We start from the raw sequence: 19,896 nt of genomic DNA, 5'->3' as shown, positions 1-19,896 counted from the left end.
GCAAGTTCAAGTAAGTTACATCATAAAAAATATTGGAGAAGTCCACGACGTCGGTTAGTAATTGAAGTAATAGGTATCTACTTTGATTAATAAAAATAAAACCGATTGCACAAAGTAGCTTGATTTAAAATAACGCTGATGAGTAGGTATTAAAAACAAGGCCAATAGTTAAAATTTGTCGCAATTAGTATGTCACTGCGTAGCATAGCGGTAAATGCGACGGACGGGGCGGGGCGTAAACCCAGATGCAGGGTTCGATTCCCTGCCGGGGTGGCTTACTTTTTTCAAAACGATTTTTTCTATTGGTTATAATATGTTTTCTCAGAAACTGTTTTTCAAAATTATGTATTTTCAATAATTAGAATGGTACATTCTTAAATCTTGTGAATTATTCGTTGAATAAAAGAAATAGTTAATTATAAATGCGTTATCGTTCTTCACACAAAAAAGCAAAATGCAGATGCCAAATTTCAAATATCGTAAATAGAACTCCGCTCTTTATATAAAAATGAAGCTAAATAGTGTATTAATTCATAGTGAAAATTAATTATCAAAAAAAAATCAAGTGTAATTTGGAATTGTTAAATTCCGCTCGATAGTTAAATTATTATGATTTTTCTCCTTCCTGAGCAATTTGCCCAAATGGAGTTAGCCGGTTTGCAGATTAGGCAGTCGATAAATATCCTATCTAATTGAGAATAAATTATCAATATCAACTTACTTATCGTATATACATGGATTCTTCACAATCGTCTCAAAGATATTGCTATCCACATCCCACGACGTAGTTTCGTTAGACTCCATGAAAAAAGGTTGGAACGGCAGATCAGTATCCTCACATCTTTGAAAACCAGGATCACCATCGTACGAGTTGATACTGGTACTGCCCCCTGACCCAGTCAGCGACGCACTGTACATTGGCGACTTCGGGTAGTCCTTCTTGGGCCGCGTCAAGTTTTGGCCTACGGGACAGCACTTGTACGCCACTGGTATTCTTTGTTTTCCGCTCAACTGCAAAAAGAAAAAAATATTATTAATATCTATTTTTTACTTAGAGCCCAATGCTTTAATTACTGGACTGTTGCTTTATGTAACCGATTTTCACAACTTAAAAAATGAGGAGCTTCCTTTAGTGCTGAAATTGAAACAGAAGTGACAGATGTCAAATAAATACATATTTGGACAAATTAACATTATTTATCCACTAACCAAAAATACCATTGGAATGAATGATTTGCATGCATTTAATTCAAATTCAAATTTATTTATTTTACATAATAGAGTGAACTTTACAAATTATAAATTAACGAAGTTCACAGCATGGCATTTAAAACAAAAAAAATGTAATAAAACAAATAGATATATACAGTATTAATAAAATAGATAAAGAGTAAATAATACAAAAATTATAAAGTATATAGACGAAAGTACACCGAATGAGCTAAGTAGTAATTTAAGAATTTATAAAATAACACCCACCAATACTCATTCTCACACAGGTGGAATTTATCAACATCAGAAGCGATTCGGTTGATCAGAGTTATTGCCCTCCCAATTGGCATCACCAATGGCAGATTGGTTTTGCACCTTGATAGAACAAACAACTGATGCTCAGTATGTACGTAGAAATAGTACGTTCACACGAGGTTTAAGAATGAATAATGAACGCGATGATGATTTAAATAATAAATAAAATCATTGTATTATAATATGGATAGTGAATTCATGATTTATTTAAGGTTCGTATTAACAAATTTATAATCACTAAATTTATATTATAGAATTCATAGGTACTTTAAATCTTACGGATAATATGAGTTTTACAATTAAAAGCACTTGCGATCGTCAAAAGTGATGATGTTGCCATGTTTTACCATATTGTCAACTACACAACGAGTTCATAATAATTAGTTTTAACTCGACGATTTGAGTGACAGATTGGCTTGAAGGCGTGAGGTTCCACATAAGGACACGCGCAACGCGCCCTTATAATAGGTACTGTCAGTTTTACAGTTTGACGTTTGTTTTTTTTTTATAATGATAATACGAAACAACAAGTGGAGCCATTAATCTGACCAATATATACATTTTACTTTAGGTAACAACTTATGATTTTCAACAAGCGTCAAGACGATCGAATTGGTATCTGAATCGTCGCATGTAATTTATTGATAGTTAAGGTTGACGACTCCTCGGTATGCTAATGTGTGTGATTATACAAAATTGGACATCAGACACATCGAAGAAAACCCCCGACACTATAGTGTGGTAGGTACCTACTTGTTAATAAGAAATGGTACATCACTAATGCACGCGATGGCACAGAAGATGATATTATTATATGGTAAACGCAATTATTATATGGTGAAATTTGAAAAGTCTTAAAACTTTAATTGTATATTTTTTGTTTCATACGTTTAACATAATTAGTCTCTTATGATAACAGATGAGCAAACCCTCCGCAATAGACGATTTTAGTGAGTCGTGTTTTAGCAAGTGCATAGCCAACACGCCAAGTAAACGGCAGTCAGTCGATAAACTGACATTGTGCCGACAACATCTACACGAAAATCGGAAAATATGCCGTCTTGTTCTATAAAACGATGTCAAAACACATCTAGGAACCAAAAAAAGGAACATGGGATTACTTTCCACTTATAAGTACTTCATAAACAGTGATTAATCTATATTATTCTGTAATCTGAAATCATTTCCTTAATCCATAATCTAAGCTGATGAGGAACATGGGTATGGTGGGCTGCAGTCAGCCAACTTGGAGTCGCACGGAGGTCAATACTGTATTCTGTGAGGACAAAATGTCGTTTGTTCAACGCGTGCGTGCTATCTGTGCTTCTATATGTCTATGGGTAATGATATATTATCGAACTTCAAAGGTTTCGACTTTTGAGCGTTGAGAATTGATACCTCTGCCGAATCACCGCTTTACATGGTTGTGACATGTGTTCTGAATGCCGCTAAAGAGTGCGACACTCTCTACTATTTAGGCACAACCTCAATGACATAAACCCTCAACCTGTAGCGATGCTAGAAAAGCAATTTACGCGCTGCAGGTCTCACATGGCAGGAGGCGCGAGACGTGACGAGGGAAGTGGCGCAACCTTATGCTTGCCCTATGCTCCAGCACTAGGGCAAGCATAAGTGTGAAGCACTAAGATGGGAATTTAAAAATAATGATATACAATCGATGGCGTCTTATAATTAATGAAATATATTATCTTTTTATAATTGAGTTAGTATTTTTATTGTTTATAATTACATTAATTACTAATCTATTATTAGGTTTTAACGATTTATTATACGCTTATCGAGTGTATTATTATTGATAAGGTAGGGTTTTTTTTACAAACACTTCATCTTTACTATTCATAATAAAATTAGTTGGTTATATACATAATTTGAAAACATCCCATGCATGTACACACTAGAAAAAATCATTTATGTAGCAAAAAATACGACGCCCGAACCTGTATCTGCTGGATTCACGCCGTATGTTTTACCTCTACGGGCGCCTTAGATAATTACGACGATTTTAACTAGTAGTTGTTACATGAAATGGTTCCTTGATCTAATATGTAGGTGATAAAGTTTTTACCTACTTTATTGTATTAATTTGTTATATAAGTTAGAGTTAATAGTGTTCGCTGTCATTGTGTGTTTGCTTTTTGGTGAATGTAAAGAGTGCCCGAAGATGCCGAAAGGTGAAACCCGGGTCGCAAAAAACGCCTCAAATGGAATAGTACAAAACTTAAATCCATTAGAATTTTAATATCTTTTTATATATAGAGTATAAATATGTAAGCCAAAAATTGCAGCATTTTTCTGCCAGGATAATGGGTAAGGTTTTTATAACTACCTAATACGCTGTTATGCTCAATATTTACCTACTTGCCATACACTTAAGAGACTTGAAATTTAATACAGATGAAAATATTTAAATATCGCGGCAATCAGGTAGGTACTCCAAACATTGGGTCTTCATTCAATGTTAAAAAAACTTTTTTGTTAATGATCCTATCGATCTGAAACCGCAGAAGGTATCTTTTTTGGAAATACGACGTCCACCACCGAAGTGAGTAGAGTCCCACTAGTTAAATATATTGTTATAAGTTATTATAAAAGCTTGTAATTAATGAAGAATTATTAAAAAATAACAATATCATAAACGAGAGCTTTGATTTTAATTTAATTTTAAAGCTTAATATAAATTATTGAAAATGTTTTCAAGTGTCCTTATTTAATTCTTACTGGTATTGCCACCAACTACTTGGGGGTTATTTAATGTTCCCGGATAGAACCTATCGCCATATGAGCAGTAAAATGTATAATATTATTCACAAACAAATTATTACACTGTTACATTATACGGGAAGTTCCCGTTTCCTTCCATTATAGCGAACACTCCAGACTCCAGAGGTTAGGCACTTGCTTGTCAACACGTTTCTTTGTTTTGTCCCCCCCTCTCCACTTGAAGCTTAAAGCTTCCTAATGCTTTCCTTGTTCGCAGCCTACCGGGAGCTTTTTTGATAACCACTCGAGGTGCCACCTACAGCTTTTAAAGTCAAAGAGCAGGCTTCGGATATTGTTCAAACCTATTGTTTCGCTGTTGTAAAGACATATTATATGAGTATTACGAAAATCGTATGAATAGAATGATTATTTTGAGTTATAAAAACTATCATTATTTAGCTATACAATCACAAGAAAGTACAAGTAACTAAAGGATAACATCAACAGTATACACCATTCTCATTGCTACTGACGGGAGAAAATGTTTCTTTATTATAGTAGTTTAAACAAGTTGATTGGATAGAGTAAAAAAATTGTAAATGCGTATAGGAGCTTCATATTGTATCGAAATAAGATACAACATATCGACTGCGTTACAGTTCGTGCCCCCAAGTACGTCCGTTGTATTTTACAACGTTTTTATTAGCTCGTATTCTTGTTTGTCCGGTGGTTGTTTGTCCAGTACAAATCTTGTAATCAATTTTTAAGTAACTTCCCGACTAGTTAGATATTTGAAACTTTTAGAATATATCAGAACACGATGCCAATGCATTCTTTAAATACTTTTGGCCATCTTTAAGCGGAATTGAATTCATTTTCAGTTAATTCTGTTTTGTATGGAAAGTTATTTCAGAAAAATTCGTAAAAAAGTAAAATACTATTATTGGTTGCTAAGAGGGTGGTCCTAGCAACTAAATTATTAATGTATACGTGCGTTACTATGGAAATCGAAATGAAATGTCAAAATGACATTTCAATATTCTGTATTTGTTTGTTTGTTTGTTTTTTATTTACTACATATCAAGTACAAGTTTGAGCATATTGAGCATAATAATTCAACAGAAAATTTAAAAACGTTGTATATAAAAAGTTCTTTTTATCTTGTAATTATTTATGTATGCGTCTGTATCCTTCGCCGACCGGATACCATATTGTTTACAGCGGAAGGGTCGACAGGCGAGCAAGGGGATTTACGCTGCGTTCGGTGGTTCATGTTTGCACTCGCGATTAATGCTACCTACCAGTGGCGAAGTGTAACGGTAGGCTGTTAAGATCATCCATAAACAATGCACACTAAACTCTGTAAGTCGAACGTATTCGTTTTCATTGAACTAAGACTTCAATGTACAGTCTCTTCAATATCTAAATTAAGCCATTAAACCATACATCATTTTAAATATTTTATAGATAGAAGAATATTTTTTATCGATTATGATTTGGTAATGCTTTAATGAATTTTAAACAACTAATCAAAACCATCAGTAATAATATATTGTATTCTTAATTCAGCAAAAAAAAATAAGTATGACTGAAAAAAGTGTGCACTATTGTTGTCGGATCGCCCATAGCATACCTAAACTATTATAGTTTGATTTAGGCAGGGTTTAATCGAATTTTAACTAACCAGCACAATCTGCTAATTATTGTATTATTAGTTCAATGAAAACAAATAAGTATGACTGACAAAGTTTAGTATGCACAATTTATGTATGTCGAATCTTAATAGCCTACCTCCACCCTTCGCTAACGCTATCTAGGTATTGTAATATCATCAATGTGGTAATCTGGGATTGTATAACATGTCAAAATAATTAAATTGTGTTATTATATTACAACAACTAGCAAGTGGTCCCACCACAAAATAATCTAATATATGAAAATTAATATTTGTTTGTTTGTTTGTTTGTTTGTTCGTATTTTATGCGCTGCCATACCGTTCATCCGATTGCGATAAAATTTGTCAACTTATTGCTTGCACTTGCGTGAAGAGTATAGGCTATACTAATATATAAAAATGAATGTCTGTCCGTCTGTATGTCTGTCTGTCTGTCTGTCTGTCCCGTATGCGTTCCTATACCATTCATCCGATTGGGATGAAATTTTGGTAAGTGGTTGTATGCACACCCATGAAGGTTTCTGAATTAGAAAAATCATCATCTTCTTCTTCTTCATCATTATATTTTCTTTTATTTATATGGTTCCTATACCATTCATCCGATTGCGATGAAACTTTTGTCAGTCGTTGCGCGCACACCTGCGAAGGTTTCTAAATTAGTATTATATAAAATACAAAGTTTGTTGTTTGTTTGTTCCATCCAATTTTGAATTTTTTACTACATATTAGTACTATTAATAATGTTTGCATATTTTGGATTCGATTTTATTTAGTGTTCTTTTGTTTGATCTTTACTCCTATTAGAATTACTTTCATATTTCCATATTGTATTACACTGATATTTTAATATTAAAAAGATAATTACTTATTATTATTTTTTTTAATATCTAAGATAAATGTATCCACGAAGCGACCCTGTGCGAAGCCGGGTACTTCAGCTTGTAGTTAATAAAATCAATATTATTAATATTTATAACAAATTTTAAATAGCTACATATTTTTAAAATCGTGTTGATATTTTCTCAACCGTGAAATAACTCAAATGTTTGAAGCATAAAATAAGTTTTTAATAATAGTCTACCCCTTATAGGTAGCTGTTTTAATTTAAAATGTCGATAAGAAATATAGTAGGCGGTTTTCCTTGGATGAATATTTAAAAGAAATTTCCCACCATGACTTTATCTAGAACTTACATGAGGTTAGGCTCATATTAGTGTAATAATTCTCTGCTTCTTTCCACACCATAAACATAAAATAGTGTGCGTTTCCTTACCAATAGGGTGTTTTATACATATCTAACGTGGAACATGTGTAAAAAATACTACCAAATGTTTAAGGATACTTCAGTTTCTCTTAAAAAACTTTATAATTATTATGGTTACCTATGCATTTATTTTTTTGTATTTTCTTTCCATGTCCCCCCCCCCCCTTTAATTCGCAAATGATATCAATAATAACATTTTCTAATAGAACCAGTATTTCATCTAATCTACCATCAAATGTATAACAGTGGGAATATTCGAGGATGGTCAATATTATGTTTCTGATGTTACAGAAACACAGTGCACTCTTCGTTTTTCTAAATTGTGACCACTAGGTATAGATAAATCATTCTACAGTGGTATCGTGGGAAATTCGCAAGTGTATTAGTATTATTTTCCGCAATGTTTGTTTCAATGCTTGTAAGCAATATCAATGCAACTGCAAATCGTTTTTGCCGTAGAATGATTCTACTATAATATTATATGAAACGACTAGTATTCTTTATTCAAATTATTTCCGGATGTACAATCATCAAAAAATATTGAAATAAAACAATAATTATTTTTGATACAGCAAAGTTAAACAATGTAATGAGCAATTGTAGCAACGACAGGTCACATTTAGACATATTATCTACTTGCAGCTGAAGCCTACGTGACGTTATAGCGACGATTTTTTAGAGTCCATATTTCAACGCAACGGATATCATCGGTCGAAATAAAATCAGCTTGAATTATACATTCGCAAAGGCATTACTTTTATTTTAATATTCAAAATCCTTACAGCTTTTCAAACATAGTGGAGTAACTAACGACATGGTGTTATGATTGTGAATTCACTGGTAAACATATATAAAGTCAGAAAAAACGTGGTAATTCTAAAAATGTTATATTTTCATCCAAATTTAGACGTCCAGTTTGACATAAGTGCCATTTTCGTATAGAAGAAGAAATAATAAGCAAGTTAATCCTAAAAGATTATATGGACATTAGTGCAGTATTCCCAGAGTTCTTTTTCTTATCTCATTTTCGTATTATGGTTAGGTTCCATACCTACACAAAAAGGTCTTCTTCAACATCATACAATTGCTGTATTTTATATATATTTTTAATACATTCCTGTCGCCGTATCCAAGATTTATTTATATGCCAATATTACGAGGAGTTGCAAACAACGTTCCTTCTAATTTTTCTATTGTGTGTGGGGATCAACAACGCATCTGTGCGAGGTTGGTGTCATCCGGTGCGGTAAATTTACAACGCCCCCACAGACACACACATACAATTTTTTTTAATGACACTATTTAAAATTTAAATCAAAGTTCGACGAATTCGAACGCATACTATTCGGGAATATCTGTGCATTTAGATACATGATAATGAATATCTTGTACAGAAAGCGTAGAAGCTTTTATTTTTATAGCGCACACGCGCACACCTTAGGCTTAGAGGGAACATTGGTTGCAAATACATGGCTATTGTATTAAATGAAATATGGAACATAGAATTCTAATACTATTGCAAAATTAATTATCTTATTTCAAGCGGCATCATCAGAGGTGAAACAAATAATAAATATATAATAGAATATGAACCTATCTAGATTTTTTAATTGATGAATACTTTTCCGTCATCCTGTCAATTCACGCGCGAAACCCTGTTAATACCGCGTGTAAGGCATGGGGGGGGAGCGCACACCCATCGCCCATATTTACCCCACACACTTAATAAAAGCAAAGCGTATGAATATTTAAGGCGCCCCCACCCGCCGTCTCCCCACACTCGCCTGCCCTGGAAAACTGTGCCCCTCAATTATTTAGTCCACCGTAAGGCAAGGGAACCAATACCTGGAATGAAACAGTGGCGTGCGGGTGTATTAATAATGTACGATTTTATTTAAGCGACGTTTGAATCATTCTGAATATTTATTAGACGATCTACTCGTCAACACAAGTATTTTCAATATTCAACCATAAGAAGTTACCTACACGTATACTGTTTATATATGTATCGTTTTATTTTGCCAACAAATGTGTGCACACACTTAGATAATGTACTATACAGACTTACATATTGCAGACATTATGATGATAATATTATGTCACATCCAAAGATGTTAAAGAAATCTTCTTCTATAGATGTGGAGCCTGAATGTATGAAATTTAAATAAAAAAAAGGATCTCTGGTCTACTGACTAAGTTAGCAATACGAATGGCATAGCAGGTACTAGGGATTCCTATCCCGGGATCCCGAACTATTTTCGATACCTATGAATCCCGGGATTGGTAAACATAATCCTAAAACTTTCGGGACTGATTTTTTTTATTAATTTTTATGGGAAATAACAAAAAACGAAAATATAACAGAAAAAAACACTTTTAATAACATATAACTACCGTTAGAAATAAACTCATTTTGAATGAAGTTCGATTTATTACCCATGTGTTGCCAATTCATTTTATCTTTTCACATAAATTAATAAAAATGAGAGATTGGAAAAAACAAAGGTCGCACTTTCAACAAAGTGATTCCACCATGATCTCATACGTTTTACGACAGTTTCATATTTGGCTTGGCTGACTAATTAGATTTATGAAGTGGAAAGGTCATAAACCATGATTTACTTATTTTAAATCTCGCTAACCCATTCATTACGTCTTTACTATCAGAAATAGCAATCTCATGTAATATAATATTATGGAAACACTAAACACAATATTGATTCTACGAAATTTTATAAATGAAAATCGTTTAGACTTTTAAATAGTTTAACATAAACAAAAAATTCCACATAATGGATTATCTTTTATTTTAATTGAACTTCTATTTTGTATTTGTTATCTTTTCATAAGTAAATAAAGCTGTTTTACTTTCACATTATTATTTATATTACAATATTATTTACTCCAATAAACCTATGTATTTCCAAGATTGAAGGTACACAATATTAATAATAAATGCCTTAAATAGTATAAATTATACTAGATTTATTTTTGACCGATTTTATCAAATTTTTGTATAAGTATTTAAAATTTTTATATTAACTATCGAAAAAAATGCCAATCCCGGGACTGTCAAATTGTAATCCCGAAATCCCGGGATCAAGATTTTGGCTCGGGATTGGATTCCCTAGCAGGTATATATGAGTAGAACTTCATACTTCTACTATGAGATTTCAGTATATTTTCAGATTTACCCAATTAGTTACCCAATTATTACTTACAGGTATTCCGAAAAAGAGCCGTGTTTATTACCCAAAATCATCGGATTGGATAATGTATAATTAAATTCGAACGTCAATTTGACATTTATTTTCACACATGTTTCGTCATATTACAGTATCAAACCAGACAATTGGGGGTGGCAATAACTATGTTCAATAAAACCGCTTCAGATATTGATATATTCCACTTACGTGCGAGTGAGGTTAGGTGAACGTTGTTTTATAAGTTTTTAAGATAGGGTTTTCTTAGTTTACTCGGTGTCCTTCCATATACTTTTATTATTATTATTTGATATTACTAACACTACCCTGTATTTTAATTTCAATATTGTTAACACTTATTTTTTATATCATGTTGTGAACGTTTTGAATTTATAATTTGTCATGTTTTTTTTATAATATGTAAAATAAATAATTTGAATTTAAGTATACAATTTTGCTAATATGGATAAACACTCTATGTATGTAGGCAGCCAAAATCAATATCTACGTACATTGACAATTTTATTACGTAAAACCCAAAAAATGCGTATTTAGGTTAAAAAAACAAAGCAACAGACTTCAAACCAGAACATGAGTCATAATTTTGTTTTTGGGACTACCACTAGAAGAAGGAAATAATTGACTTATTACCAACATGATTTGAAAATCGAACTGTCTTCAAAACTCTTAATACCGAATGCGTTTTAGACTCCTTCTATCTGGAGTTTAAATTCATGATCAAATCTGAAATTTCTATGGAAATTGATATTTTTCATATATGTACATAGCTAATCGATGGAATATAATTATTTCAATATTTGGTCGTAGGTGTTCAACAACTCTGCATATTTGTCTCACAAAATTTGTCCCATTGTTCGTATTTGCAATTTAAATAGTTAATATGAAGGTCGAATTTAAAGTCAGTTATTTTTTAGATATGATATATTACCTGCGATATTATTAAGTATGCCAAAATCCATAAACAGAGATAAGACATGCACATAGGTCATAGACAAGATGACCGCTGGGAAAGTGCAGTAATCCAGTGGTATCCGATGGATGAAAAATGACAATATTTAGGTTCGTCGGAATTACGTGACAGCGAAGAACGCTTGGAAGGGTGGAAGCTTGAGGAGACCTTCAATCAACGTAGATTGTAACTGATTGTTACTGTTACTTATAACAAATCAAGTAGATATGATAAAGTCTTTGAAAACACTTCATATTATTCGTAGAACAATTTATTATAATCCAGTGAGACTGTTCAAGTACTTTTTGATTGTGCTCTCTTAATTAGAATTGATTCGCTGTTGTGGCTTTGGTTTCTTCGGAGACTCGACGAAAATAAAACGATATTGTTGTAAGGTTTCGTCTGGCTCGCCAGGAAAAGAATTAATGGGAAAAATTGCAGGTGGCACAACACGTGAATTGCTTTTATTCTTCTCGATTGAGACAAATTACCTTGGACTTCGGTAAATAACTACAACGACTCACCTGGCAACTGTTCTAACACACTCACGTCAGTGCTGGAAGACAGAAAATCAATTTATTCATTGTTATAACTTTGAATATAAAAGTTTTGCAATATAGAATTGAGATGCTGATAATTGAAAGAATACTTGTGCAGTGGTGACCAAATTGAGTCGACACCAGAGTTAAATAATTTATACCCATCGGAAACCAGCGGTCGCACTACCAGGAAATTGTTAAAATCGACTATATATAACCATATTTGATTAATGTAGATATTTTATTACCATTAAGCGGGAAAGTTAGTCCAAAGCATTAAAAGTATATTATACTTACTTACGTTGCTATAAAAATAATGACATTAATTTATACACCATGTCCATGGGATATAATCAAATGCAAATATTCATATAATCAATTACAATTATCATGTTTCAATCTTTTTTCATGCATAAATAGATGGTGATGTGAAAACTACTTTCAATGTTTGATTATATCTATGTCATTTGTACCCGTCTCATTCTTAGTTAGCACTACAATATATTCTAATGAATTGAAGTTTTGTAGTATTCCATTTGAGTCGTTTTTTTGCGACCCCGGTTTCACCTTTCGGCATCTTCATGCACTATGTAACACTGAAAACGAATACAATTCTAAATTATATATTAAATTAATACAATGAATAGGTAAAAACTTTATCACCCACGTAAGTCAAGGATAAATAAAAATATAACCTACAAATTATGAATAGTTGAAGTGTTTGTAAAAAATCTCTAATACTAATAATACAAAAAATAGGCGTTATACATCGTCAAACCCTAATAAAAACCCTAAAGAAACTCGGGTCGGAAAAAACAGAAGAACAGAAGAATAGAACAAAACTTAAATCCATCAGGATTTAAATTCAAATTCCATCAAGTACCTTCGGTCGATAGTATTAATATTAGTTATAATATATAATATGTAAGTATAATATAATATTGTGAATGCAAGCGTAAAACACACACGGGTGAGTTCCAGTTTTGACCTGTTAGGTACACTTACCTAAAAGCTGCAACCTCTCTGGGTCACGAGTGGTCATACCTGCGACGATTCTAAGCGACATTGTACCTACGTAATATAGTAAAGTGACAAATATATTATGGTACATGTCGTGGACTATCACGTGACTTTACAGTAAGCTTCCGCTACGGGAAAAAGTGTGTAATGTCGTGTTTCTTGGTTTTAATGACTAATGGCCCTATCCCGTAGCACATTTTGAACCTTTAAACGTTTAAACGAACATTGTCAGTTGACAAAATCTGCCGAAATCATCAAAACAACAATGAGGTCACCTCACGCTGCATCGACACTTGCATGACGTTTTGAAAGTTTTTATCATTTTCTAGATGTCTACACTTAGAATCACACACGAATCATGTCAAAATCACGGTTTTTGTTTTTAGTGGTTGGCACTATGTATTTTCTATAAGAATATTGTCTATTATCTATGGTCTGCAGGTTAGGTTCTATTCAAAATATTATCTATGGATATAATATTGCAAGTAATTTTAACGTTGGCACACGTAGAAACTGTTTATTATATTAATTAATTAATTTGTTAATTAATTGAAATTAGCATGAATAATTAATAATAATTCAAAACACTAATATATTAGAGTTGGCACTCTCTATAATTGAATTTAGAAAAGTGGTCATCGTTCAAAATATTCTGCAAAATTTCGAAATCATAGACTAAATTTTTTGCCGTGACAGCGTGACAGTGACTTGACATGCATCTCAATTTGATCACAACTTAACAGTTAAAGAATAAACAATATTATTTTCATAAAAGCATCGCAATGATAATCTATGTTTGATACAATTTTATTATTCACAGCGAATATAAATTCAAAACCGAACTACAGTATTTGCATTACGAAGTTATCCGATCGTCAAACGAATATTTACGAGCTATTTAAAAATAGAATTTTCCGTCACGTAGCAGTTCATTAATGAGTTAATACTCGTACATGAGGAAAATATCACTCCTATTACGGCGGACGTAAACAATATAAAATTGCTCATTACCGCTAGAAATAAGCCATCGATGGGTCAACAATATACATTAAAATTAAATGCATACAATATAGCGTAGCTCTCCATGTAATAATTACATTTTCGCTACATGCATCGGTGATTACGTGAAAAACGTAATGAACGCTTTGACATTCATATTATAATTTAAACATAGTTCAATTTACGTTGTAATAGAGTGTAAATCACATAATAATTATTAATTCATTGCACGAATTTGCATATCATAGACTAGGGTAAACTGTATACTGATTATTTATATTATTACAAAATACCTGACTTGAATATTCATTTATAAAAAACTTATAGCTATGCAACCAAACTACTAAATTCTAGTCATCATCAGCCTGAATCTATCCACTGTTGGATGAAGGCCTATCCAAGCCGACTCCACTTGCGCGTTGCGTTGCCACGTACCTAGTTCCGCAGAACTTAATAATTTCATCGATCCAGCAGCCTCTGGGTCTACCTTGGGGACGTTTTGTACCTCTTGTGTACCACTGGATGACCAGATTTGTCCAACGATTGTTCTTTCTTCGAGCCACGTGTCCGGCACATTTCCATTTGAGGCTTTTAGCAAACTCTATTACATCGCAAACGTCTGTTTCCTTATCCACTTATTCCTCTTTTTATCTTTTCGCATTATGCCTAGGGATTGCAATACTGGTATTTCGTTATTTTCTATTGAAGACCTATATATATCTACCAATATATATACTGATATATAAGCTCTTTAAAATATGAATATTTCATAGCACGTGGCATTGTTAGTCTCCAAGGGCGTTGAAGAGCAACGGAAGTAAACCAGACATCGCGTAATTCATTTTATGTTAATTAATATGCTTTGTTTCCACATTTCTGCGACAACTGATGTGACGATGTCTACAAGCAAAATTTTCCGGGGCATTGTTCCCGAAACATCGATGTAGATGTTGAGCGTCATGTCCCGGGGCATGTTGCTCCATTTGTCCCCCAGTGAATACGAGGCTTAGCAGTTCAAGGCATCCATAATATACGCTCGACTATATATGTGACATAACAATAATAATATAATAATCGGGTTATATATTTATCAAAAAAATACTCCAGTATCAATATGACAAAACTATTCATAATATGTATAGTTTTGTCATATTGATACTGGAGAATTTTTTTATATTACGATATATTATATTTTTATACGAGTATAACTTCAATCTAAATTTGGTATTTAGTACACGTATTCAAATGGGCTACATTAAGTCATTTATATTCAAACCGAACATAATTATACCACACGACATGTAAAAGATACTTATACTTACAGTCTATAGATTCATAATATATAAATAATATATGTGTGCTTGAAATAATTTATCAAATCATCAATCTTTCACAATTGACTAGAAAAGGAAACGTGCCTGACAATCGATTGTAAGAAAAAATAGACTTAAAGAAGTTACATTATTATACCGTAATGCTAATGTGTGTATATTTATAATAATGTATGTCACGTACATTGTATATATTCTGTTTTTCCTCAGACGGAAATTTTTCCGGAAACGAATATACGAAAAGATTAAAAAGAAAATCCAATATATATACGTTTCCCATGTTGCGTGTGCCTCGTAAATTGTTTACATATAGGAATATCTTAGATACATAGGTACATATTGTATGTGTGCATAATAATATATGAAATATAACGCCATTAAATCTAGTCACACAATGTTATGTAAACTTGGCTTAAATATATTTATGCATAAAAAATGAGAAAAATATATTTCGAAAAAGTCGAGAATAAAATTGCATGTAGCATTTTTTAAATTGGTTTTCAATAATATATATTTTATTATTAGCCATAATAATATAGGTTTTGGTTGCCTTCATAAAACGTTTCCACTATCTCCCGACTAGGTGCTTTAATTTGAACCATGAAAGCTTCCTTTGTCTCTTTCTGACAAGTGAATTGATGTAACTTAGGTGATGTTAGGCCCGTTTCAGACGGGACACCGGTGTTGCGCGAAAAGTGTACCTACCGGACACGCGTTGACTTATTAGCTCTGGGGCGTTCATAAACATAATACAAAGGCTCCTTTATTCGAATACAAAGGCCTCCTATATTATATCGAGCGCGACACCGGTGACCCGTTTGAAACGGGCCATAGTGACCTAAAAAATAGAGACATGGCCTGATCAACGGAGTCACTCCACGCTCATTTATAAGTGATCATGGCATAACATAATATTTATTATTAAATATTCACAGTTGCCGCCAAAATCGTCAGACGTTCATTGCAATATAATATTATTTAATCGATACCCTATTTCAATATGGAAACAACTCAAAATGTCAAGGTTTTGAGTTAATAATGCCATTAGATGACAGAAATGTCTTCTCTTATTATTATTAATTATTCAGCAAAAAAAGAGTCTTTTTTTTCAATGTATCATAAAATCGAATAACTCTTTCTGAGATTAATCATTAATTCAATTATATACTGATTTTTTCTTTTGGTTTATTCTTTGTTAAACGATAAAATTTCATTGTGCATTACTGAATTCAACTAATATGAATTTTAAAAACCTCTATTTTCTTCAAAATCAAGGCTCTAAAATTAAAATGAAAATTTCTGCAAAAATTTCAAACGCCATTATCTTGGAACAAGGTTTTATGAGTTGTTTCCCTTTTGAAATATGGCATAGTTATGTATCTACTTCGTAGTGGTTAGCCTTGCAAAAGTATTGTCAGAGCACGTGGACGCGGATCCGGGGGGGGGGGCCTAGGTTCGAATCCTACTGATTGTATTTTTTACAAAACGATTTTTTCTAGTGGTTATATATTTTTAAAAAGTGTTTTCAAAATACCACTAGTTAACTTCCTCGTAATTAGATAGGACACATGACATGGACGCAAATCCCGGGGGGTGCAGATGTTTTCTAGTGGTTATATATTTTTCAGAAGTGTTTTCAAATTATGTTCAATAAAAGAATGTTACATTCCGAAAATCTCGTGAATTATTCGTTGAATAAAAAATGGTTTATTTTTCTGTAAAATAATTAGGAAGGTTTAAGAAATTAAGGAGCTTTATATTATTTATAGGATTAGTTTTTTCATCGAATTTCTTTGGTATCCGTACATGAACGGGCACTACGCAATGAAGAAACATACGCATTCTGATGTTGATTCTTTTATAAACTAAGTTTATTCTATCAAGCCTTGACGCAGGTAAAGTATCTCAGGTAAGTTTAGAACAAGTTCAGAAACGATCGATAGGTACGCCATGTTAGGCTGTAAAAGTTTAGCTCGATCGCCGCTTACCGAACGGGCAAAGCAATAAACAATTTACGGTGATAATTGAAAATGAACTTTGGAGAATCGCAAAAGTTTGCGCGCGAGCTTTTCAAAATAAGGGAAAGTGCTTTTGGTGAACTTCACGGCAGTATTATTTATTTATCGACATGCGATTCAATGCGTGATACGTCTCAATCAATTAAAATCAATAAAACTTTTACCATACAACTTAATCCTCTACTTTAAATAATGTTATTTGAAGTAAAACTTATTTAACAGTTGCCTGCAATCAACAATATAATAGAGTAAATCCGTTGTTCCCATCACCGTGTACCTACAACTAAAATTCCGACACATTCCTAGGTGATAACTTCCACTGTGCTAATAATTTATCTGGTCTCATTTTTATGGCAATTATCTCAAAAACTAAATCACTACAAAAAATATATTTTCACCAAGTATATAAGCGTCTGACCGTATCCGTTTATAAATTAAATTTATTTATGTGATTATTTTTTTAAGTTATCTAATTATTAATTATTTTGTAATTGATTCAGACAATTATGTATTTTAAATAAAATATGTAGTTTATAAACTATGTAGTTTACTTCGCTATAAATCTTAAATCGGAATTTGAGGGACACAGGTTGGATAATACAATCGCTAGATAAATTTATAAATCCAGTGGTTGGAAGCACTTAGCAACGTAGTTGGAAATATAATCATATGGAAAAAGTTTTCCGCCAGACTATTGATGACAGCATTAAGTAATTTTAAAGATTAAATGACACAAAGCACTTTGATATTCAGATTCCGAAAATTAGAATTTTCTATCAATTTTGTCACATTTTCATTATGTCAACCACTTTGCAAATCAAGCCATCAATCCCATTGTGGATAAATCTAAGTAATATCGTAATAGATTTACAATACCTACATAAAAAAAATTAAATTGATATGTATTTAGTTTAAAAAAAAAGATTTCCAAGTCTAAGTTAGAAAATCTCCAACGACATTCCCACGAAATTTCAAAAAAAAATTGATTGACTGAAGTCATGTGAATTAAAGTCAATACATAAAAACATCACAATTCCTTGACCAATAATTCTACATTTATTTACGTTAAGACAGATGGCGCGCTATGGTATATATTTTTTAAACCAGATTGTTCTGTAATCTGTATAACACATTCCTACATATACGAAATATCGATACCCTAGTTCTATAGAAAAATAACTCAAAATACCTTGTTCCAAGATAATGGCTTTTGAAAATTTTGAACAAATTTTCATTTCGATGTTAAAGCCTTGATTTTTTAAGTAAATGTATTTATTTTTTATTTAGTTCAAATGAACTTAGCAATGCAAAATGAAATATTACAGTTTATCAAATAATTAACTCAGACATTCCTGTTAATATTTGAATTAATGATTAATCCCAAAAACGGTTTTTCGAGTTTTTGACCCGTTGAAGAGATTTTTTGATTTTTTTTATTGAATTATGAAGATACAACCGTTCTACATTGAATAGCACTATTAACTCAAAACCTTGAAATTTTGACTTGTTTCCCTATAGAACTAGGGTATCGATATGTTGTTGGCAAATTAAATTATTTTTATAGAATATAAAATAATCAAGTGATTATATTATAAATACGTCAATATGCAATTAAAATTATTTTTCTTAAGAAGGTAGGCTTTAAATAATTTCTTACCATGGAGTATTCGCCACTGTTTTATATAGCACAAGCAAAGTTAATAGACTAGTTAACATGTAATAGTATGGGAGTGAAACTAGGTAGATCATCCCGATTTGACGGTACTTAATGTGATTTTCGATAACGCTGTAAATGTCGTTCACGAATACGTTTTATTGTATATATCATTGGTTCTTCCATATAGCAGATGGCGCGTGTAGGTTCTAATAGTAATACCGCGATATGAAAGCCTCACCAGAGGGTAGCTAACTAAATGACGTAGATATTGATTTTTCCAAGGAACAAAACAGACGCGGTAAGGGTTGGGGCGGAAAAACTTACCCCTATCGAACGAAAACTAAGTCCGACTACGTTTTAACTTAAACGCTAGTTAAAGGGGTTGATATTTGTGAATTAATTGTTCAGCACCGCGATATTTTGTAAAATTCTCCCCTATGAGGGAGAATAAACTATAGAAGTCGTTTTAATTAAAGTAAAATATTTGTCTAGAAATATCTTTCTTATATTATATTAGGATATAATATATATATATATATATATATATTCGCACCCAAGATAGCGGCGCGGCTTATGCGTCGGCCTATAACGTCATGAGTCCCAGGTTTGAATCCTGTATTTGGAGTCAGAGTATGGACCTAATAGGATAGGTTGAGCAAGTGGCTAACATCCACTTCTCATAAAAAGAAAATCTGTTAACACAAAACCTCTTCTCTGTGTAGCCCCATAATATGATCTTATTAGGATCGGACATGGTCAAACAATGTATATATACACAGGTTTACTACAGTCGAAAATAATTAAGCCCATAATGGGTTATTTATTTTTGTTTAGTTCGTTCTGTATGAACCTTAGACATTCTATTAATAAACATAGTATGGAGTGTTATAAACAAAAATGCTACGAAATACTCGCTGAGATTGTTCGGCATGTCATCGTGGTATTTTTTTAAACGATGATCGATATCATTCG

General features: G+C 32.3%; 1 protein-coding gene across 2 annotated transcripts in view; it reads right to left on the bottom strand.

Moving 5' to 3' along the window:
* Nucleotides 1-19,896, bottom strand: part of LOC147073945 (G protein-coupled receptor Mth2-like) — a 421,896-nt gene that overhangs the window by 308,333 nt on the left and 93,667 nt on the right. For both annotated transcript variants that reach the window (XM_085944476.1, XM_085944477.1), the window contains exon 2: nucleotides 722-1,011. In XM_085944476.1, the coding sequence (XP_085800602.1) occupies nucleotides 722-1,011 (290 nt within the window). The remainder of the gene's footprint in view (nucleotides 1-721; nucleotides 1,012-19,896) is intronic.

Source organism: Rhyacophila brunnea, unplaced genomic scaffold, assembly GCF_057557595.1.
Source record: "Rhyacophila brunnea isolate RB1 unplaced genomic scaffold, BYU_Rbru_1.0 scaffold_17, whole genome shotgun sequence".
Lineage (NCBI taxonomy): Eukaryota > Metazoa > Arthropoda > Insecta > Trichoptera > Rhyacophilidae > Rhyacophila > Rhyacophila brunnea.
The sequence above is the reverse complement of the archived record's forward strand: the minus strand, read 5'-3'. Positions and strand labels throughout refer to the sequence as shown.